This window comes from Echinops telfairi, unplaced genomic scaffold (genome assembly GCF_000313985.2).
Source record: "Echinops telfairi isolate 266 unplaced genomic scaffold, ASM31398v2 ScPeMD7_655;HRSCAF=1070, whole genome shotgun sequence".
Taxonomy (NCBI): domain Eukaryota; kingdom Metazoa; phylum Chordata; class Mammalia; order Afrosoricida; family Tenrecidae; genus Echinops; species Echinops telfairi.
Window position 1 is genome coordinate 28434607 of NW_022104553.1, and position 20169 is coordinate 28454775.

A 20169-nucleotide genomic window follows, 5' to 3' on the forward strand; every position below is an offset into this window, starting at 1 on the left:
TAGGAGGAGTGGTCTCAATTTACTACCGCCATCTTGGAGGGCAACTCAAGATGGACAGTAGAGGTCCATACATTCATGGGAGAGTTATGGGCGTGGGTCTGGAGTTGCATGGTCGATTGCATACAGGAGCATATACATCTACAAGGTGCTTAAGTTTTATTCTATTCTCAAAGATTAAAACCACTTCCCCAGAATCCACAAACATGTTCAGTTGTGTGTTTGTTGGAGACAAAAATAAGGAGAATTAAAGAGGACAAACATACAGTTTCCTCAAGCTTTCTCCTGGACCCAGGAGAGATAAAAAATGGCAGGTCATGCTGATCATTTGATATTCTTCCCATTCTCTGGAGGCTGAATCCCCATAGAAACTGAGGACCTGGGAGATTCTGCCCACCTGGATAGTTGGATTTCCAAAGGATCAAGTGTTACAGAATCATCTAGAGCTGTGGTTCTCAACCTTCTTAACGCCGTGACCCTTTAATACAATTCCTCATGTGGTGGTGACCCTCTGAACCATAAAATTATGTTTGTTGCTGCTTCATAACTGTAATTTTGCTACTGTTATGAATCTGGTGACCCCAAAGGGGTCACAACCCACAGGTTGAGAACTGCTGACCTAGAGCCACCATCCTAACCCCACACTGTCCCATGAGATATGGGAGATCATTTCACTTCCCTCCATTGGTAAGATTTCTTTTGCGGATCAGCAGGGTGGGATGGAAAGGAGCCCTGGTGGTGCGGTGGTTAATTCCTTGGCCATTACCCCCAAAGTTGGTGGTTCAAACCCACCAGCAGTGATCCCTGGGAAGAATGATCTGCTGATCTGCTCCTGTAAAGATGAGAGTCAAGAACCCCCAGGGGGTAGTGCTACTCTGTCCTATGGGACTGCTGGGGGCTGGACTCTACTCAACAGTGAGGAAAGGCAGAACTAATACCTGTCTTTTCATCTCTCCTCTGTGCTCCTGTTGGTGCCAAATGACTCCTTCTGGGTTTCCTCCTCCATGCCGCTCGCATCCCAACAGTATTAAAACGTAAGCTATTTCTTTCACATCACCCCCTCTGTTTTCATCCTTTTTTGTCTTTGCTCCTAGCCACAGTTAATTTCTCAGAGATCTCAGATTCCAACCGTCCTCTTTAACACACACACACACACACACATAACCCAGGGGCTAAAATAATCAGCGATCACCTTCAAATTTAGTGGGAAGCCCAATGGGAACCAATCCCTTTTCAAATCAGGGCTACATCTAAGGTTGTTATGGTGGCGATGGTGATGATGATGACAAATATTCCATGAGGATGGTCCAGACACCAAACACCAGTGGGAGCACTTTTTATGTATAACCTTATTTATGTCTCACACCTTCCCCACAAGGTAGACGTTCTTCAACTTTGATTTCCTGAGGTACAAAGAGATGAAGTAACTGAAAACCAGATCAGCTTTAGAGTATGTAAGGGTCCACTGAATCCATGGAGAGTGGCTGCCTCCCCATCGATGCCCTGTATGTCCTTGAAGCCATGCTCAGTGTCCCACTCAATGAAGTTGTCAATGGACTCTTCCTGCTCACTGCCTAAGTCCTATCTGCTCACCATAATCCCTCCCCCCACCCTTAGACATTGTTATTATTTGCACCCAATCTCCATGTCTTCTTCTTTTGTGATTCTCCGTGATGCCCTCTTCTCTCACGGCTCCTTGGACTGAACATTCTGGATCCTGTCTGAAACTTTGGTCTTGGACCACACTTTCTTTGGACGGTGGCCTCAGAGATCCTAGGTAAATATCTCATCCCATTCAGACCTTTTGGGATCGTTGTGGGAAAGGTATTTAGCAAGAATATTTTAAAAATATATATCTATTATGGGCTAGAGGAGCCCTGGTGGCATAGCAGTTATATGCTGGGCTGTGATCTGTGGAGTCAGTAGTTCAAAACCACCAGCCACTTCTTGGGAGAAAATCAAGGTTTTCTATTCCCATAAAGAATTACAGTCTCTGAAACTCACTGTGGCAATTGTACCCTATTGGCAATTGTACCCTGTCCTATAAGGTTACTATGAATCAGAATCGACTTGATGGCAGAGTTGTTGTTTTTAATGGCATCTAGTGGCACAGGTAAGTGCTCAACTGCCAACCAAAAGTCAGTGGTTCAAATCCATCAACCACTGTGACAAAGCAAAATGTGATAGTTTGCTTCCATAAAGATGACAGCGGTGAACACCCTGTGGGACAGGTCTCCTCTTTCCTATAGGGTCGCTGTGAGTCAAAGTGACTCATTGGCCAAAGGTATGTGCCAGGTAAGAACCCTGAATGAGCAAATGGTTTCTGCTTGACTCCAGGCTAAAAAGTCAGTGGCTCAAACCCACCCAGTGGTGCTCTGGAAGAAAGGTCTGGCAATAGTAAGCTGTACGGATAACTGCCAAGAAAACCCTGTGGTTCTACCACCATGAGTCAGAATCAACTCGACATCAATAGGTTTGGGCTCTGTTTGTTTCATGTGCTAGGACAGAGTCCCTGGGGGGTGCAACAAATGTACTTGGTCGCTGACTGAATGTGTCTATCCAGAGGTGCTTCAGAGGAAAGGCGTGGGTTTCCCCCCCCAAAAAAAATCAGCGTTGAAAACTCAGTGGAGCCCAGTTGTACTTTGACACACATAGGGGTGCCACGAGTCTGATCCGGTTCAATGGCTCAGGCCATGTGAGAGTACCAAAATGATGATTCAGATGTCATGGCTCTGTGGGAACTTATACTCTGATGACAGAGACACACAAGTAGTATATGTTGTTGTGACTCTCAAAATCACTGCCATTGCACCAATTCTGACTCAGAGTGATCCTGTAGGACAGGGTAGAGCTGCCCTTAGGAGTTTCTGAGACTGTAAATCTTTACTGGAGAAGAAAGTCTGTCTTTCTTTTGAGGAGCTGCTGGTAGTTTCGAACTGTAAACCTTTCAAAAGATAGCAGCTCAATGTGTAACCACTAGGCTCCAGGGACAGCAAGTGGATTCTGATTGACAAAAACCCTATGTGTCAGAGTAGAACTGCCCCAAGGGATTTCCTGTGGGACAGCTAACTAACCCCAAGGGCAGCAGTTTGAAGCCACCAGCCACTCTTCAGGAGAAACATGAGGCTATCTATTCCATAAAGATGTACAGCCTTGGAAACCCAAAGAGGGCAGCTCTCCTCTGTCCTCTAGGGTCACTGAGTGAGGATTTACTTGATGGCAGTGAATTTGGGGTGGTTTTTTTTGGAGACTGGACAAGTCTTTTCTCTTGCAGAGCTGCTTGGATGGGCTTAGATCTCGGACCCTTGGTTAGTAGTTGAATGCTTAGCCATTGGGCTACCCAAACTTCTTAAGTGACAGATAGTTACTTTCAATATATAGTATGAATCAATGTCCCTAGAAAAGGATCAAAGAGGACAGTTGGAAAGGCAAAGGTGGCCGGGAATGTGCCAGCCCTTCCCAGAGGAGGGAAGGCTTGGGATGAGCTTGTCAAACCTCTGACCCGCAGACATTGATCATGCTGCTTTCTGCAAATCAATTCGTCTGTTTTCTCCCTTAGGTCTGCTGAGTCTGCAAGTGTTAAATGGTAAGTCGATCAACTGGACTGCTTGACTCTATTGCTTACTGTTTTCCCACTGCACTGTCATGGTGGATTTATACATAGACACACACACATGTAGATGCATATATATATGTATGTACACACACATACAGATGCATGGACATACATGTGCACACAATATACAATATGTATCCATACACACACATGTATGCACACATATGTACACACACTACACATACATATAAGTATATATGCATATACATACACACATATACATATACATTCTGGCATGTGAGTTCATTTGCTTGAGTGCACAGAGACATAGAGTTATTAATTTTTATGTGAGAAGGACCATTAGATATCATCTCAAATGTTTAGCATTTTTTCATTTATCCAACAGATATCAATTTTTTCTTTTATATCATTGCAAAATACAGACAACAATTGTTAATTCAACAATGTTCAGGTATACAAGTCACAGGTATATAAATTACATTAATCATGCTGTGTAATCATCACCTATGCTCATTGCCAGATTTCCCATCACCATAAATAGAAGCTCACTGTTTCCTAAACAGTGACTCACCTTTCTCTCTTCTTCCTGTCCCTGTAACCCCTGGTAAACTTTGGCCTCCGTATATTTGCCTTATCTTGTTATTTCATGTGAGCAAGTTCATACATTACTTGTCCTTTTATGACTGCCTGCCTGTGGTGTCTTAATGTTCTCTGTTGTGCCCCTCTAGTTTCTAATAGCCATCGTGATAGTTACACAGAACTTACAGACAAAATTCAGCATGAAGGGGTTTACTAAGGAAGTTAAGTTGTAATGCCAGTGAGAAATGTTCAGAGTTGAGTTGTTTATCAGGACGTGCTACAAAGTTCTGTCAAGTCTGCTAATAAATGCCCCAAGGGCCTACCACTCTGCCATAAGCCTCAACTTGAAGGCATTGAGCCTAAACTTGCTGTGTCAGTAAGTCCAATTTCCCCAATTAAGTGCCCAGAGGCACCCCACTCTGCAAGCCAGTCAGCCTCTTGAACAAAAGCACTCATCTTTACTTGCTCCAAGGGTTGGGAATCCCATCCCTCTGTTTTATGCTCTGGCTTCTTGTTCTGCTGCTGCTCCTCTTAAGGTATAACTATGTTCTGGAACCAGGAGGTTCTCTGTATAGGGATCTTGGATCCAGAAAATAGAGTCCACTCCTGGTTCTTGCTGGTAATAAGATCCCTCTTCCTGCTTTGCAAAGGGCTCATTTTATACACAGTAGGATGTCACTCTAAGGAGTCTTGTTCAAAACTACTCACAGATGAATCTTTTCAGTTTCTTCTTCACCTTCTTACCAGATCCAGGCAGGGAAAGGTTGTTTGGTGAGACTTAGAGACTTTGGCTAGACAAGCCATATTAAATAATTCACTGCCCCTGCACTGATTTCATTCAGCAAGATGTTTTCAGGGCTCATTCAGGTTATACCACGCATCAGGTCTTCATTTCTCTTTACGACGCAATAGTAGTCCATGGTGCATGCGCACTACATTTTGTTTGTCCATTCATCTGTTGACGGGCACTTAGGCTGTTTCCAAATTTTTGCTATCGTGAACAGAGCTGCAATGAGCATCGACACACATGTGTTTGTGTTGCTGCTTTCAGGCCTGTTGGACGCAGACCTAAGAGAGGGATTGCAGGGTCATAGGATAGCACTGTGCTTAGGAACAGCCAAACTGTTTTCCACAACAGCTGCACCATTTTTTTGAATTTCCATCAACAGCACCAATTTTAATTTCCACCAAGAATGAATGGAGGTTCCACTTTCTCCACATCCTCATCCACACAAGACACTTAAAAAACCCAACCAAACAAAAACAGAACCTTTTGATGGTGATCTGGGTGAAAGTGTATGATCATCAGTTGTACACCCAACAGCTCGTTTACACGCTGCGTCCTCTCGTGGTTTGCAGCATCAACTTAGCCCACTTTCTCCCCAAGTTTCCCTTCATTGCAGCATCAACTTAGCCCACTTTCTCCCCAAGTTTCCCGTTCCTAGTCCTTCTTCCTGCCTTCTGAACTTTGTCCTTGGGCAAATAGCGTCCTTGTGACCTTAGGCAGCTGACTATTCTAAGATGTGCCGACCTCTCCAGCTTACTGTTCCCCTGACAGACCTGTTGCTTGGCTGAAAATTGAGTCAAGGAGTGAGGTCAGTTCCAGTCCTCAAGGGTTAACAAGGACCATAGTCTTGGGGTCCCCCAGTCTTTATCAGACCAGTAAGCCTGGTCTTTTTTAGGATTTTGTTCTGCATCGCTCTCTCCTACTCTATTGTGGACCTGATAGTGTGACCCCTTTAGAGCAGTTGGAACTGGTATCTGGGCACCACCTCGTTCCTCTGGTCTCAGGTTTATGAAGACTGACGTTCATTTGGCTCTCCTTAGTTCACTGGACGAATGATGTCCATGAGTCACTGTGCTTCTTTCCTCTGGACAGGAAGAGATGGTTTTACATAGTTACATTTTAGGTAGACACTCAAGCTTTTAAGACCCCAATCTCTTCTTACTAAAGTAGCATGTAGAGCATTGTTTTTGTGATCTTTGTTCTGCCAATTGACCTTGGTGTCTCCCAAGACTATGGTCCTGAACCCACGGGCCCAGAGTCTCATTCCCTACAGTATTTGGTTATAGTTAAGAAACTTTTATAACTTTGTACCTTGTATGCTCCAAGTTTTGGATATATTTGCAGCAAAGGAAAATCATCATGTAAAAATATCCTCTGTCAAACCTGTATATATTTGTGAGAATGCTCCCTCTCTCCTTCCCACACCTGTTCAGCCTGTATATCTATCCAAGAATTTGCTCATAGATTACCATTGTTGCAGGGTTGTAGATATAATACTATTTGCCTCTGTCACACTTAACTCTTGAATTCCTCCCAATGGCTTCCCCTGCCACCACGATATTTTTGCTACCTTCTCTATTTCTATATTGTCTACTTTTTCACCGAAGTTAACATGGGTCTACCCACTATCCAGTGTCTAAGCCTCCTTTCCCCTCCCATCCCTGGTAACCATGAAAGGCTATTTCTTTTAGTGTGAAAAAAAATTGTGTTTGACTTTTTATAATAGTGGTTTCATATGATAGTTGTCCTTTTTTAAATATATATTTGTCCCTTTGTGATGAACTAGTTTCATTCAACTTAAGACCCTGCAGGCTCATCCATGTTATGAGATGTTTTGCAGATTCTCCATTGTTCGATAATATTTCATAGGATTCCATTGTACAGTGCAACACATTTAAATTAATATTTGCTACGTTTTGTCAAAGGATGCTGGTGGTATAGTGGGTTAAGCCCTGGACTGCTAGCCACAAGGTCAGTGGTTCAAACCCACCAGCTACCTCTCCCCACCCGCACCAAAAACAATGAAACTTTCTGTTTCAGTAATGCTTTATAGCAGTTTATTGTGTCCCGTAGGGTCTCTATGGGTTGGAATCAGCTCAATGGTAGTGGGTTTTTGGTTTTGCTCTTTTCATAGCTTTGTTATAGGTGCTGGATATAGAGCAGAGAATAAAAATACAAAGGCATGTGACCCTAGAGGAAACTATTGTATGATCTCAGTTAGATGAAATGGCTATAATAGGCAAATGCACAGAGATAATAGCTTATCAGTGGGTACCAGGGGCAGGAGAGAGGGGGAAGACAGTCCTTGTTTAGGAAGTGGTGGGCTTCTGTTCATAGTGATGGAGAATTTGACATCTAGTATGGGGGGTGGCTGCACGACATGATGAAAATAAGTTAGGGATGAATGCCCCTAAATTGTGCATGTGAAACATGTTGAATTGTCAAGTGGTGTGTCATACATAGTTTATGATAATGAGAAAATGGTATTCAAATGGGAAGAGAAAGACGGCAAATGAATAAGGTCTGTTGGATGCTGGGAAGTGCTATGGGAGAAGGATAATACAGGAAAGGGCCATGCAGTGTGGGAGAGGCTGGTAATTTGGTAACAGGTGGTGACGGAAGTGACTCTTGAGCAAACCAGAGAGAACATAGTGTTAGCTTGGTCTCTAGAAGAGCAACACCAGTGACAGACCTATAAAGCTGTAGTTACATAGCGAGAGATATGTAGAGAGACAGAGACATAGATAAGGAGTCTGGTTGAGTAGCGGTTATGTGTTGGGCTTTGAAACCATCAGCCTCTCAGGAGAAAGACAGGGCTTTCAACTCCCGTAAAGAATTACAATCTTGGAAACTCGCCAGGGCAGTTCTACTCTGTCCTGTTGAGTTTCCAGGAGTTATCACTGACTCAGTGGCAGTGAGTGAGAGAGAGAGAGCTATAGCTTGAGACATAGACATAGATGAGAGAGAACACTAGCTCTGCCAGAACACCCATTTCTAGTCAGCAGGCAGGCCTTACCCCTCAAGAAAGCATTCCATTGAACTGCTTGCAACATCCAGGAAAGTGATTATATTATATGACATTACATTGTGGTATAGCAACCAGTCCATTGTCTGTCAAACTACTGAGAATTATAGCTAGCCAGATTGACACACAAAGCGTGCCATCATAGGGAGCGATTCATGAGGTTCTGTTTTCAGACAGAGGTCCTGAGGCAAGAGCGTGTCTGGACTTAAAGAACAGCGAATGCCAGTTCGATTCCTTCTTTCCTCATCTGAGACACCCAGTGGTACATCCAATTTACACTTTGGTCTCCTCCAGTATTTCAGCATTCCCTAACGGTTTCTTTCTTTCTTTCTTCTTTCCCCCCCTTCTCCTTTCTTTATCTTTTTATTTGTAGAAGAAACCAACGACTGCAAGGAAGGTAAGTCCGTGGAACCCTGCTTCTCGGGCTGCTCTCTCTCCATTCTAGAGCATGGTGAGTTCACTGGGCTGGGCTGTCATAATGTCTTTGGAATCTCTGGGTGGTGCAAGCGGTTGGGCACTTGGCTACTAGGCAGAAGGTAGGCAGTTGGAATACACCAGATGTGCCTCGGAAGGAAAGCCTGGTGATCTGCTTCTGAAAGGTCGCGCAGCCCTGGGACCCTCTGAAGCATGGTCCCACTCGGCACACATGAGGTCACCATGAATCCAAATCTCCTTGAAAGCCACAACCTATTGCAAGAGCCTCCGGGTGGTGCCAATGGTTAGGTACTGGACACCTAGTCAGAAGGTTGGAGAGTCAGGCCCGCCCAGAAGTGCCTTCGAAGACAGTGTTGGTGATCTGCTTCTGGGAGATCGCATCCTTGAAGACGCCATGTAGAATGATTTGATATATGTGTTCCTCCCAATGAATAAAAAGAAGAAAAAATTTAAAAGGTGAGCAAAATAAACTACCCAAAAAAGTGTTTAAAAAAAGAAGAAAAAAAAAAAAGAAAGCCCCATGGGGCACTGTTTTACTAGCATACACAGGGCCGCCAGGAGATGGAACCGACTATGGGGCAACCGAGAACAGCGACATAATAATGCCACAAGAAGGTAATAAAAATCAGGATTTTCAGAACCTGAGAGGCTGTTTTCTTTAAGAGCATCTTGATGATGTTCAACAGCCTTCGAGCCACCCTGTCCCTTTCATACCACTCATTAGTATAAAACAAAACAAAACAAAACAAAAAACACCCAAACCCATGGCCTTATTTTAGGTTTCCAAGACTTTTTTATATCTCTATGGGAACAGACAGCTTCATCTTTTTTCTGGAGGCGTGGCTAGTGGGTTTGAACCTGTGACCTGGCAGTTACCAGCTCAATGCTTAGCAGCTCGATGTGTCACCTGCCACACCACTAGAACTCTCTGCTCTTGTTCGAAGTACTGAGATCGGAATGGAGACCCTTTTGCTTTTTCTTAGTTATTGCTACCGGGGGCCATTGAACCCTCTCCCCAAGATTGTATCAATGCCAAAGAACCTCAGTCACATGCTCATACTTTCTCAGCTCCTTCTGTTTCACAAACATTACCCAATGTCACCCCAACTCACAGACATCAAGTTCATGCTGATTCATAGTGACCCTGTAGGAAAGGATAGAACTGCTCCTGTGGGTTCCGAGACGGAAACTCTTGATCAGCGTGCAAAGCCCTGCCTTTCTCCTGTGGAGCAGCGGATGGTTTCAAACTGCTGACCTTCCACTTAGCAGCCTGACTTGTAACTGCTGCACCACGAGGGGCATATACGGTCAGACCCAAACCAAGGTCACTGCCATCAAGGGTATTCCAACTCCTGGCCACCCTAAAGGACAGAGTGAAACTGTTCCGCCCAGAGTCGAACCGCCCCAGCGGGTTCAAGACTGTACTCATCACAGGAACAGATCCAGAGGGCTTTTCTTTTGAGGAGCAACTGATGGATCCCAACTGAGCTCCTCCAGGTGAGCAGCCCAACTACTGCCCTCCTCTACCCCGAGGGCACCTACCAGGGTGGCTTCCAAATAGACGTCCAACCAATGGAGTCTTGTGGTATCAGAGGCTTCAAAAAGTTCGTGGAGAACGTCTAATACCTACGCATTCTATTTTTCCTCAAACTTTTTGAAGGCTTCCTCATACCGAGAGATTGAATTTATTGGCATTTTGAAAAGGACAAGACTATAGTGACAGAGGGAAAAAAAGGTCCGGGGTTCCCAGGGGTGAGGAACAGGGTGAGCACGAGGGAATTTTCTGTTGGTTTTGTTTCTTTTTGGCCTGGTGGAACTAGTCTGTGTCTTTATTATGCTACTTCTTACATGAATCTAAACATACTAAAATCCATAAAACTGTAAACCAGGAGAAAAAAACCCTCAAATTTATTGTAATTTTTAAAATAAAAAATATATATGTTCTTTATTTTGGGGGGCCTTGGTGGTGTAGTGGTTACCTGTTGACTGCAATGCACATGGTTGTCAGTTCAAAACCACCAGAAGCTCTGAGTGTAAAAGACCGGGATTTCTACTCCTGTAAACAGTTACAGTCTTGAAAACTCATGGGCGGGGGTGGGGGGGTCTCGATATGAGTCAGCATTCATTTAATGACAGTGAGAATAGATACACAAAAGGAGCCTTGGTGCCATAGAGGGTTGGTAACACAAAGTCAGCAGTTGACATCAAGGCTATGGGTTAGGCTGCTAACTACAAGGTCAGCAGTTCGAAACCACCAACTGCTCTGTGGGAGAAAGATGAGGCATTCTACTCCTGTAAGGAGTTACTGTCTCAGAAACTCATGGGCAGTTCTCCTCTGTCTTATAGGGCAGCTATGAGTGAGTTTGGTTTAAGTTTTATATACACAACCAAGCATACATCCATTCAAAATTTTGGCACTGACAGTCCAGTACCATTGTTTACACACTTCACATTGTGTCACCATTTTCACTGCCTCCACCTGTACTGTTTCATCATCACTAATTTAGATTCTTTATAAACAGTTGTCGGATTAAACTCACATCAATAATTTTTGTAAGAGACCACCACCATCAACAACAAAAAACCCTCACTGTCATTGAGTTAATTAATGCCTACTTCTAGTCCCTATAGGACAGGGTAGAACTGCCATGTTCTGAGTTCTGAGACAGTAACTCTTCTTAAAAAAAATCATTTTATTGGGGGTTCATACAACTCCTATCACAATCCATCCATCCATTGTGTCAAGCACATTGGTACATTTATTGCCATCTTCATTCTCAAAACATTTTTTTTTCTACTTGAGCCCTTGGTATCAGCTCATTTCCCCCCTCCCTCCCCACCCTCCCTCTCTACCCCTTGATAATTTATAAATTATTATTACTTTTTCATGTCTTACACTGTCCAGTGTCTCCCTCCACCCACTTTTATGTTGTCCATCCCCCAGGGAGGGTTTATTTTGTAAATCCTTGTAATCGGTTCCCCCTTTCTACCCCACCCACCCTCCACCCTCCTGGTATCGCCACTCTTACTACTGGTACTGAAGGAATCATCTGTCTTGGATTCCCTGTGTTTCCAGTTCCTATCTGTGCCAGTGTACATCCTCTGGTCTAGCGAGATATGTAAGGTAGAATGGGGATCATGATAGTGGTGGTGCAGAGGAGGAAGCATTTAAGAACTAAGGAAAGTTGTATGTTTCATCGTTGCTACACTGCACCCTGACTGGCATGTCTCCTCCCCGTGACCCTTCTGTAAGGCGATGTCCAGTTGCCTACAGATGGGCTTTGGGTCTTCACTCCGCATTTCCCCTCATTCACAATGATATGCTTTTTTGTTCTTTGATGCCTGATACTTGATCCTATAGACACCTTGTGATCATACAGGCTGGTGTGCTTCTTCCACGTGGGCTTTGTTCCTTCTGAGCTAGAGGGCCGCTTGTTTATCTTCAAGCCTTTAAGACCCCAGACGCTATATCTTTTGATAGGCAGGCACCACCAGCTTTCTTCACCACATTTGCTTATGCACCCGCTTTGTCTTCAGCGATCATGTCGGTGAGGTGAGCATCATGGAATGCCAATTTAATAGAAGAAAGTATTCTTGCATTGAAGGAGTGCTCTTTATGGGTAGAAAGCCCTGTCTTTCTCTCGTGGAGCACCTTTTGAACAGCTGATCTTGCATTGAGCAGCCCAAGGCGTAACCACTACACAACTAAGACTGAAGGCCAGCATTCTTGGTTGATTAGGCTAGACTGTTGCTGAGTTTAGGGAGCCTTGGTGGGGTAGTGCTTAGGTGTTGAGCTATGATCTGCAGGGTCGGCTGTTTGAAATCACCAGCAGCTCCGCTAGAAAAGGACTGGGATTTCTACTTCGGTAAACAGTTACAGTCCCGGCAGCCCACAGGGGGTCACTTTACATCAGCATTCACTTGATGGCAGTGAGTTTGGTTTTGCTTTGGTTGTTAAGTTTCATGACAGGGGAAAATGGGAACTGCTTCTACTGATTCTGTATGGATCTATCCGTATGGGTCCACTTTCCTGGTAAAGCATATGAATTAAGAGCTTAACACATTACCCATACTTCCACTGTATTCTGAGTAAATTGTCGTTACTAAGTGCTACTGAGTTAGTTTCTAACTCACAGTGACCCCATTACAACAGGATGAGACAGTGCCCGGCCCTGCGCCACCCTCACAATTGTGCTGCTTGAGCCCCTTGTTGCAGCCACCGTGTCAATCCTTCTTCCCAAGGGTCTTCCTTTCTTTTGCTGACCCCCTACCAGGATCTGGTCCTGCTCCAGGGACTGGTCCTCCTGATGATATGCCCAGATGATCCTGGCATAAAGCAGAAGTTATGCAGGTTCTCATATCAGAATTATTTGCCTGGTAGGATTTGAACAATGTAAACGTCTAGCTGGAAGACATGATTGCGTCTCTTTTGGAATAATCTTCAAAAGGGAAGCATTTATGGCCATTACAGTGAACCCTCGTTTATCGCGGTTAATCGGTTCTAGACCCTACCGTGATAAATGAAATTCCGCGAAGTAGGATTCCTTATTTGTAAATCAAATATTTTCGTAGTTAGAGCATAGAGGACATGAAAAAACACCCTTTAGTCACCGTTACACCCGTATTACCCAATTTATTAGACGAAAAAGGGAAAATACAGTAAAACATTTTGGACGTTACAATTATCATTTATTATTTATTATATTATTTATGGCAAAGCGTGTACAGTATGAGCCAATCAGTGGCAGTCATGACAGAGCATGCGCTGTTACGCAAAAACCGCGATAGAGTGAAGCCGCGGAAGTCGAAGCGCGAAGTGGCGAGGGTTCACTGTAAACTTCTTTTGCCTCAAAGAAAGAAATCCAGTTTGGTTTGACATCCTCATTCCTTATGAAACTCATAACTCTTCTTGGCCCTCAACCCTGATTAGTTTTGTGTGGTTTGAGGGACTGACACACGCTCAATGCCAGGGAGTCCTCCATGCAGATTCATAACGACCCCGTATGGATTCCTGAGGCTGTAACTGTTTAAAGGAGTAGAAAGCTCAAACTTTCTCCCACGGAGCCGCTGGTGACTATGAACTGTTGACTATGTGATTGCAGCCCGACGCATAACCACGGCACCACCAGGACTCCATGGTGAGGAACTAAAGGGGAGCTGAGGAATTCTGGTTGTGTCACCATTAAGTGGTTGGTGGCAATCCAAAAGCAAACCCACCTAGAAGCTACACAGGATAAAAGGTCTGTCTGCCTGCTCCAGTGAAGATTACAGCCTAGAAAACCCAATGGGACAGTTGTCTTGTGTTCATCACCAACGCAGTAGCACCTCACAACAATGAGGGGGCTATGCTGATTCAAACACTTGCTCCGTTTCCTCTTTTGAAGAAGGAAATAAAAGAGACAGCTATTGAAAAGGAAGGGGAAAACTCAGTATTCACAGACAACATGATTGCTATACTTTGGCAGTGAGGTAGCCATAGATTGGGGATCCCTGGGAGACTTATGCTCTGATAGTAACACTGGGGTCTCTTTAGATGGGTAGAGGAGCCTCGGGAAGCTTAAACAGCTACACTTTTGGGTACTAAACTAAAGGTTGGCAGTTTGGAACCCCCCCAGAGGTGTTTGATGATCTACTTCTGAAAAGCCCGCCCTCGACAACCCCTTGGTTCTCAGCTCGGTTCTGAGCCATCCGGGGGCACCGTCAGTGGGAATTGACTCGACAGCAACTGGTTTTATGTTGTTGTTGCTTTTGTCTTTTGTTTATATGAGCGCATTTAATTGTAAAGTTTAAGTTTGGGATTTTTTTTGATGTGTGAAAAATAAAGAGCACCGAGGTAGTTCAGTGGTAGCATTCTCACCTTCCATGCCAGAAACTGAGGCTCCATTCCTGGCTGGTGTGCCTTACGGACAGCCACCACTCATCTTTCAGGGGGACTTGAGTACTGCCACGATGCCGAACAGAATTCGGTGCAGGTTCCAGAGTAAGAAAGAGTGATTAGAAAGGTCTGGCTATCTGCTCCCTAAAATAAGCCATGAAAGCTTTGTGGAATCCCATCCCTTCCCATCCCATCCCATCCCATCCCAACATGCATGAATCAAAGGGCTATGAATCAAAGGGCCACTCACATGGCAGCTAACAAGAACCACTTTAATAAAGGAGAGGCAAAGAATGCTGGGTAGCCCGAGCCAGCATGTGTGTAGCGCATTCGATTTGAAAGAAGGAAGCAACACCGTGATTGCTGCAAAGAACACATACCTTCCACATTTGTTTGCCAACCATTCCCCACCGCATTTTCCATAAGCACTGCTATGTCAATTTTCTTTCTTGGAAACAAATGAGCATAGGTTGGTTACACAAACCCTTCTTTGGGGGTAAACACAGAAGGTCCCTGTTATTGGTGTAAGGATAGGGCACATGTGGGTGTTGGCAATACCATCTCTTACTCATGCTCAAGTAGAACAGGGAGTGGGGAGACCAAGGAGGCAGTAGCTCTCTGGGTGATGGACATGTTGGCTCTTGGTGACTGGCCCAACAGCTGGGAGTTCAAATCTTCTCAGAGGTGACTGAGAAGAAAGCCCTGCTAACTTGTAGCCCCCAAATTAGATCTTTGGGTTGTAAATCTACTCTGGCTTCCAAGGGCTGCCCGTGAGTGAGCTTCGTGGCCATGGGCTCCATTTGGTTTGGGAGTAGGGAGTGGGAGGCTTGAGAGACACTGTAGTTTGATGATTGATCTGGGAACTATAAGGGTCAGCCTGGGTGACATTTTGGATGTGAAGAGGAGAGAGGCGAAAAGCATACTGGTGAGTCATCTGGGATCATGATTCCTTGGTGAGTCCATCTCCAAAGGGGAGGAGCCAGCATGCGGATTCAATGTTGACCAAAATCCCCACTGGGGAGGGAGGTGGAGATGTGGGTTGGGAGATTAAGGGGAAGATTTGTCCTGTAGATGGAGATTCACAAATGGCAGCCAGTCAGAGAATAAGAAAGAAGGCCATCATTGTAATCCTTTTCCATCCAATTCTTCTCAGGGAAGCCCCAAGTGACCGAGCATCCCATCAAAGTTCTTCCAAAGAAGAAGAACAGTTGGAATGTGCTGAAATGCATCTATATGATGGTCACCTTCTTGTTCGTGTCCTACAATAAAGGAGACTGGGTAAGGAGCTGGCATCCCAGGGCAGGTAGAGGCAGGGAGGGTGTGGGAGGAAAGAGAAGTTAGCCATAGAGGAAGGGAAGAAGGAAGAATAAGCATTGACAAGTAGGTCAAGGTAGGAGAGGACATCTCTTTTGTTAACAAATCCTCCCACTCTCTACCTCTTCCTTCCTCCTCCCTCTTTCTTTCCTTTCTACCTTCTTTCCAGTGAACATGAAAGAGAGGCTCTTCCCCCCGCGCCCACCATTAGTATTGGAACAATATAGGAAGGAAGGGAGGAATAGGACCTGTCTCACCTTAACCTTTTATTTCTCTGTTCCTGGTTCAACTCTTCATTGGCCTCCTAAGTGTTACTGCCACTACTGCAACCAAGATGCGGAGTTCAGGTACGTGAAGAAGGCTTTTCCACTGCTAGGGAGGGGCTTCACGCCAATTCATGGGCTGGCTTCCAGGGAAAGTGACTCGTAGTTGAGGTGGGGGGCCCCAGGTGCATTTGAAAAACCCCCTCACAGGAGTGTGCAACAAATGCCAAGTTCATGACCTCTAGCTTTCAAGCCACTGCCTGATACAGCCAGTGAAGGGAAGGCACAGCAAGTGCCGGATACAAAGGGAGCTGGATGGATTCAAGGATGATTTCATGCAATAATTTTTTCCCCAAATGTGGAGAATTCAACAAAATTAAACTCACTGCCATCAAGTCGCTTCCGCCATCTCATAGCGAGTGACCTTTATAGGACAGAGCAGAATTGCCCTTGTGGGTTTCGGAGACTAAATCTTCACGAAAGTAGAACATCTTCTTTTTGTCACTCAACTCAGCTGGAGATTTTGAACTGCTGGCCTTGCAGTTAGTAGCACAATTCATCACCCCCTGTGCCACCAGGGCTTGGTGGTAAAATGCACACAACATTAATCACTGGTGGCATTTAGTACAATGCTGGACCACTATCACCACTGTCCAGTTTCAGAATTTTTTTGTTCAATTGACATGGATTTTGTTGTTGTTGTGAGAAGGCCACGGAATCCATTTAGACCAGCCGTTCTCAACCTGTGGGTTGTGACCGCATTTGGGGGTCAAACGACCCTTTCATAGGGGTCACCCGATTCATAACAGTAGCAAAATGAGAGTTTTTATTTTATGGTTGGGGGGGGTCACCACAACATGAGGAACTGTACAAAAAGGTCAAGGCATTAGGAAGGTTGAGAACCACTGAACTAGACTCTAACCATCCCACGTGACAGAGTAGAACTGCCCTATAGGATTTCACAGTCAATAATCTTTCTGGGAGCTCATCGCCAAGTCTTTCTCCCTGAAAGCCACTGGGTGGATTTGAACTGCTGAACCATTGCACCACCGTGACTCCTTAAGTGAATTTTATCTCAAAATTTTTTTTTTTGAAAAACCAATTTGTATAATGGAACAATAGTTGCATTGGCCATGAGTTGCCAAGCTTGGGACTAGACTATGAGCCCTCATGGGGGCAAGAACAATACTTTCTCTCCCTTTGGGACTCCAGGACCCAGAACTTGTCCCCCGTTCTCGTGTGAAGCACCTCCTATGGGGTGGCAGAGAGCAACCAAGCATCCCCAGTCATGCTGTTGTGAAGGATGGGGCAGGGTGCTGTGTCCGAGAGGACCAGGAAGGGGCAGCTCCTTCCACGGGGTTGCCAGAGGAACTGCTCTGAGAAGAAACCAGGGGTAATGACCACTTTGAGACGGTGTTCCAGATGGTGACTCCAGCTAGTGGGGGGAAGGAACAAAGTGGGTGGAGCACAGTCGTTGAGGAGCGTGGTTTGCAGCGGTGGAGGGAGGAGATGGGCTTGGGGTGAGACATGGATTTGGCAAGTGAACGATGATGTGCACAAATGCAAAAATTCATGGCTCACTTCTTTTCTTCTCTTCCTTAGAAAAGATCCCTGCTGCTCTTTTTAGTGACTCTGCTTCAACTCAGGTCAACCTTCAAAAGGCCTCCATCTCTTCGACCGTCCCACATCCCCCTCCCCGAAGAAGCCTTTTCTCTGTCCCCAAACTGCTAATTTGGAGGGCAACGAATTGGACCCTTTAAGGAATAACATCTGTTGGTCTCGGGGTAATGCAAATGGTTTATACTTGGCTGCTACTCTGTAACACGGGGGTGGTCAGGGGTCGATGGCAATGGATTTGATTTTAGGCTTTGGCCCCAAGGACTCTGAGGGTCTCTAGAATTTCTTGTGGGCCAGGAGATGAACGCATACTGTAGCTGAGAGACCAGCTATAGAGATTCCCCCACCAACTTCTCTTCCAGACCCTTCTCAACCTTTATCTGTCATTTCTATAATAAATGCATACTTGTTGAAATGGCTGTGAAGTAGGTTCCTCCATTTACTCAATATGGAAAATTAAGAATGGGGTGCCAGGGTGCTGAGAATTTCATATACACATTATTATTACTTTTGCTCTTTTCTGTACCAGTGTACATGCTCTGGTCTAGCCGAATTTGTAGGGTAGAATTGGGGTCATGATAATTGGGGTGGGGGGGGGCAGGGGAAGCATTAAACAACTAGAGGCATGTTGTGTGTTTCAAGGGTGTTATACTGCACCCCGACTGGCTCTTCTTTTCCTTGCGACCTTTCTGTAAGGGGATGTCCAATTGTCTAGAGATGGGCTTTGGGTCTCCACTCCTCACTCCCCTTCATTCCCATTGATATGATGTTTTGTTCTGGGTTTTTGATGCCTGATACCTGATCCCATCAACACCTCCTGCTCACACAGGTTGGTGTGCTTCTTCCTTATGGGCTTGTTGTTTCTCTGTTAGATGGCCGCTTGTTTAACGTCAAGCCTTTAAGACTCCAGACACTACATCTTTTGATAGCCAGGCACCATTAGTTTTGTTCCCCACATTTGCTTGTGCACCCATTGTGTCTTCAGCAATCCTGCCCGGAGGGTGAGCATCACAAATGCCAGGTTGTTAGAACAAAGTGTTCTTGTGTTGAGGGGGAGCTTAAGCAGAGGCCCAAAGTCCATCCATTTCCTCAATGTATTGCCATATAAATATATGTACATAGACCAATACCTCTATTTTTAGGAATTAATATATTTGCATATGTACAAATCTATGTTTATACCTCTATCCATAGCTTTGCTTTCTAGATTTTCCTTTTACCTTCCTCCTGTCCCATCATCATGCTACCTCGTCTGCCTTTTAGTACTTCCTCTCAGCAAGATTGCTGTTGCACCAACACCCCCAGGATCTCTACGTCCTCCTTGTTGTTGATTTTAAATTCCTGGTTGTTCCCCTGTCCCTCCAGAACTGTCGGTCCCATTACTTTCTCCTCGGGCTTGCTTCTCATGCCTATCTTATATAGGTAGGCAAACCCACAATAATAGAAACAAAAGAAAAAGAAAACAAAAGGTTGAATAAAACGGGGGGAAATAACTAGCAAAAAGCCGTGCCCCCCCCCCAAAAAAAGGCATACATAGTTCCAAGTTTGTCCGCTAACCTTTATGACTATCTCCCCACCAGTCCTGTATGGTTCTGGGAACTGCCTCTCTTACCCTGAAGTCTAGTTTGGGGCTCCTCAGGGGCTTTGTATACACAGTTTTTTTTTTATGTTCCACACAGTCAAATGCCTTTGCCTAGTCAATGAAACACAAGTAAACATCTCTCTGGTAGTCTCTACTTTCAGTCTGACATCAACAATGATATTCCTTGTTTCATGTTCTCTTCTGAACCTGGCCTGAGTTTGTCAACTCCCTGTCAATGTACCACTGCAATTGTTGTTTGATGGGTTTCAGCACAAAATTTTGTGTTTGTGATATTAATTGTATTCTGTTGGTCACTTTTCTTTGGAATGGGTACAAATACGGATCTCTTTCAGTTGGCCAAGTAGCTTGTCTTCCAGATTTCTCAGTATTGACAAATGAGCACTTCTAGTGCTTCATCAGCTTATTGCAAAATTTCACTTGACATTCCATCAGTTCCTGGAGCCTTGTTTTTGGCTAATGCCTTCATTGCTGCTTGAACTTTTTCCTTCAGTAACATTGGTTTTTATAATAGTTCTATATGCTTGAAATTACTTTAAAGGCTTGCTTTAAAAATTAATATTTTTTCCTTGACATTGAATTTCTTTGATTTTAAAATTGAGATTAGAAATACCTAAAAGCATTTTCCCACTTGCTTTCGCTAAACTAATTGAATTCGTCTGTTGACGATTATCTCCTCATTGTCAATTGGGGGTTCTGGATGCTTTTTAAAATCATTTTTATTAGCATCTAAAAAATAAAGTTCTACTGTCTGGTGGGAAAAATGTAAATAAGGTGAGGTTCTTGTGGAAGCTGGGATGTTTTGCCAAGAGAAGGAAGAAGTCCACGTTTAGGGTAAGTGATACACAAGGTCAACCATTTCAGAAACAACTATGGTGATCACTAGAAAGGGTCAGCCTGTGAATACATGCATAACCCACGTGTTCCTTTCATTTCTTACTTTCTGCAAGTCATTTCTGATTCATGGACACACAATCAATAACATTTGTTATCAGCTGTAAGCACATATCAATTTAAAATCTATAAAAACAATAGCATAAATCATAGGAGGAAGCATATTGAATTATCCAGTTTAAGGTCTTTATGTATGCTGTGAAGTG

At 44.5% G+C, this 20169-nt stretch overlaps 1 protein-coding gene across 1 annotated transcript in view; it reads left to right on the top strand.

The window, feature by feature from the left end:
* Positions 1 to 17516, top strand: part of EDDM13 (epididymal protein 13) — a 37310-nt gene extending 19794 nt beyond the window's left edge. The window contains exons 7-11 of the mRNA XM_045292687.1: positions 3557 to 3583; positions 8339 to 8362; positions 15429 to 15553; positions 15899 to 15936; positions 17455 to 17516. Of these exons, the coding sequence (XP_045148622.1) occupies positions 3557 to 3583; positions 8339 to 8362; positions 15429 to 15553; positions 15899 to 15936; positions 17455 to 17479 (239 nt within the window). The 3' untranslated portion in view covers positions 17480 to 17516. The remainder of the gene's footprint in view (positions 1 to 3556; positions 3584 to 8338; positions 8363 to 15428; positions 15554 to 15898; positions 15937 to 17454) is intronic.
* Positions 17517 to 20169: the final 2653 nt, after the last annotated feature.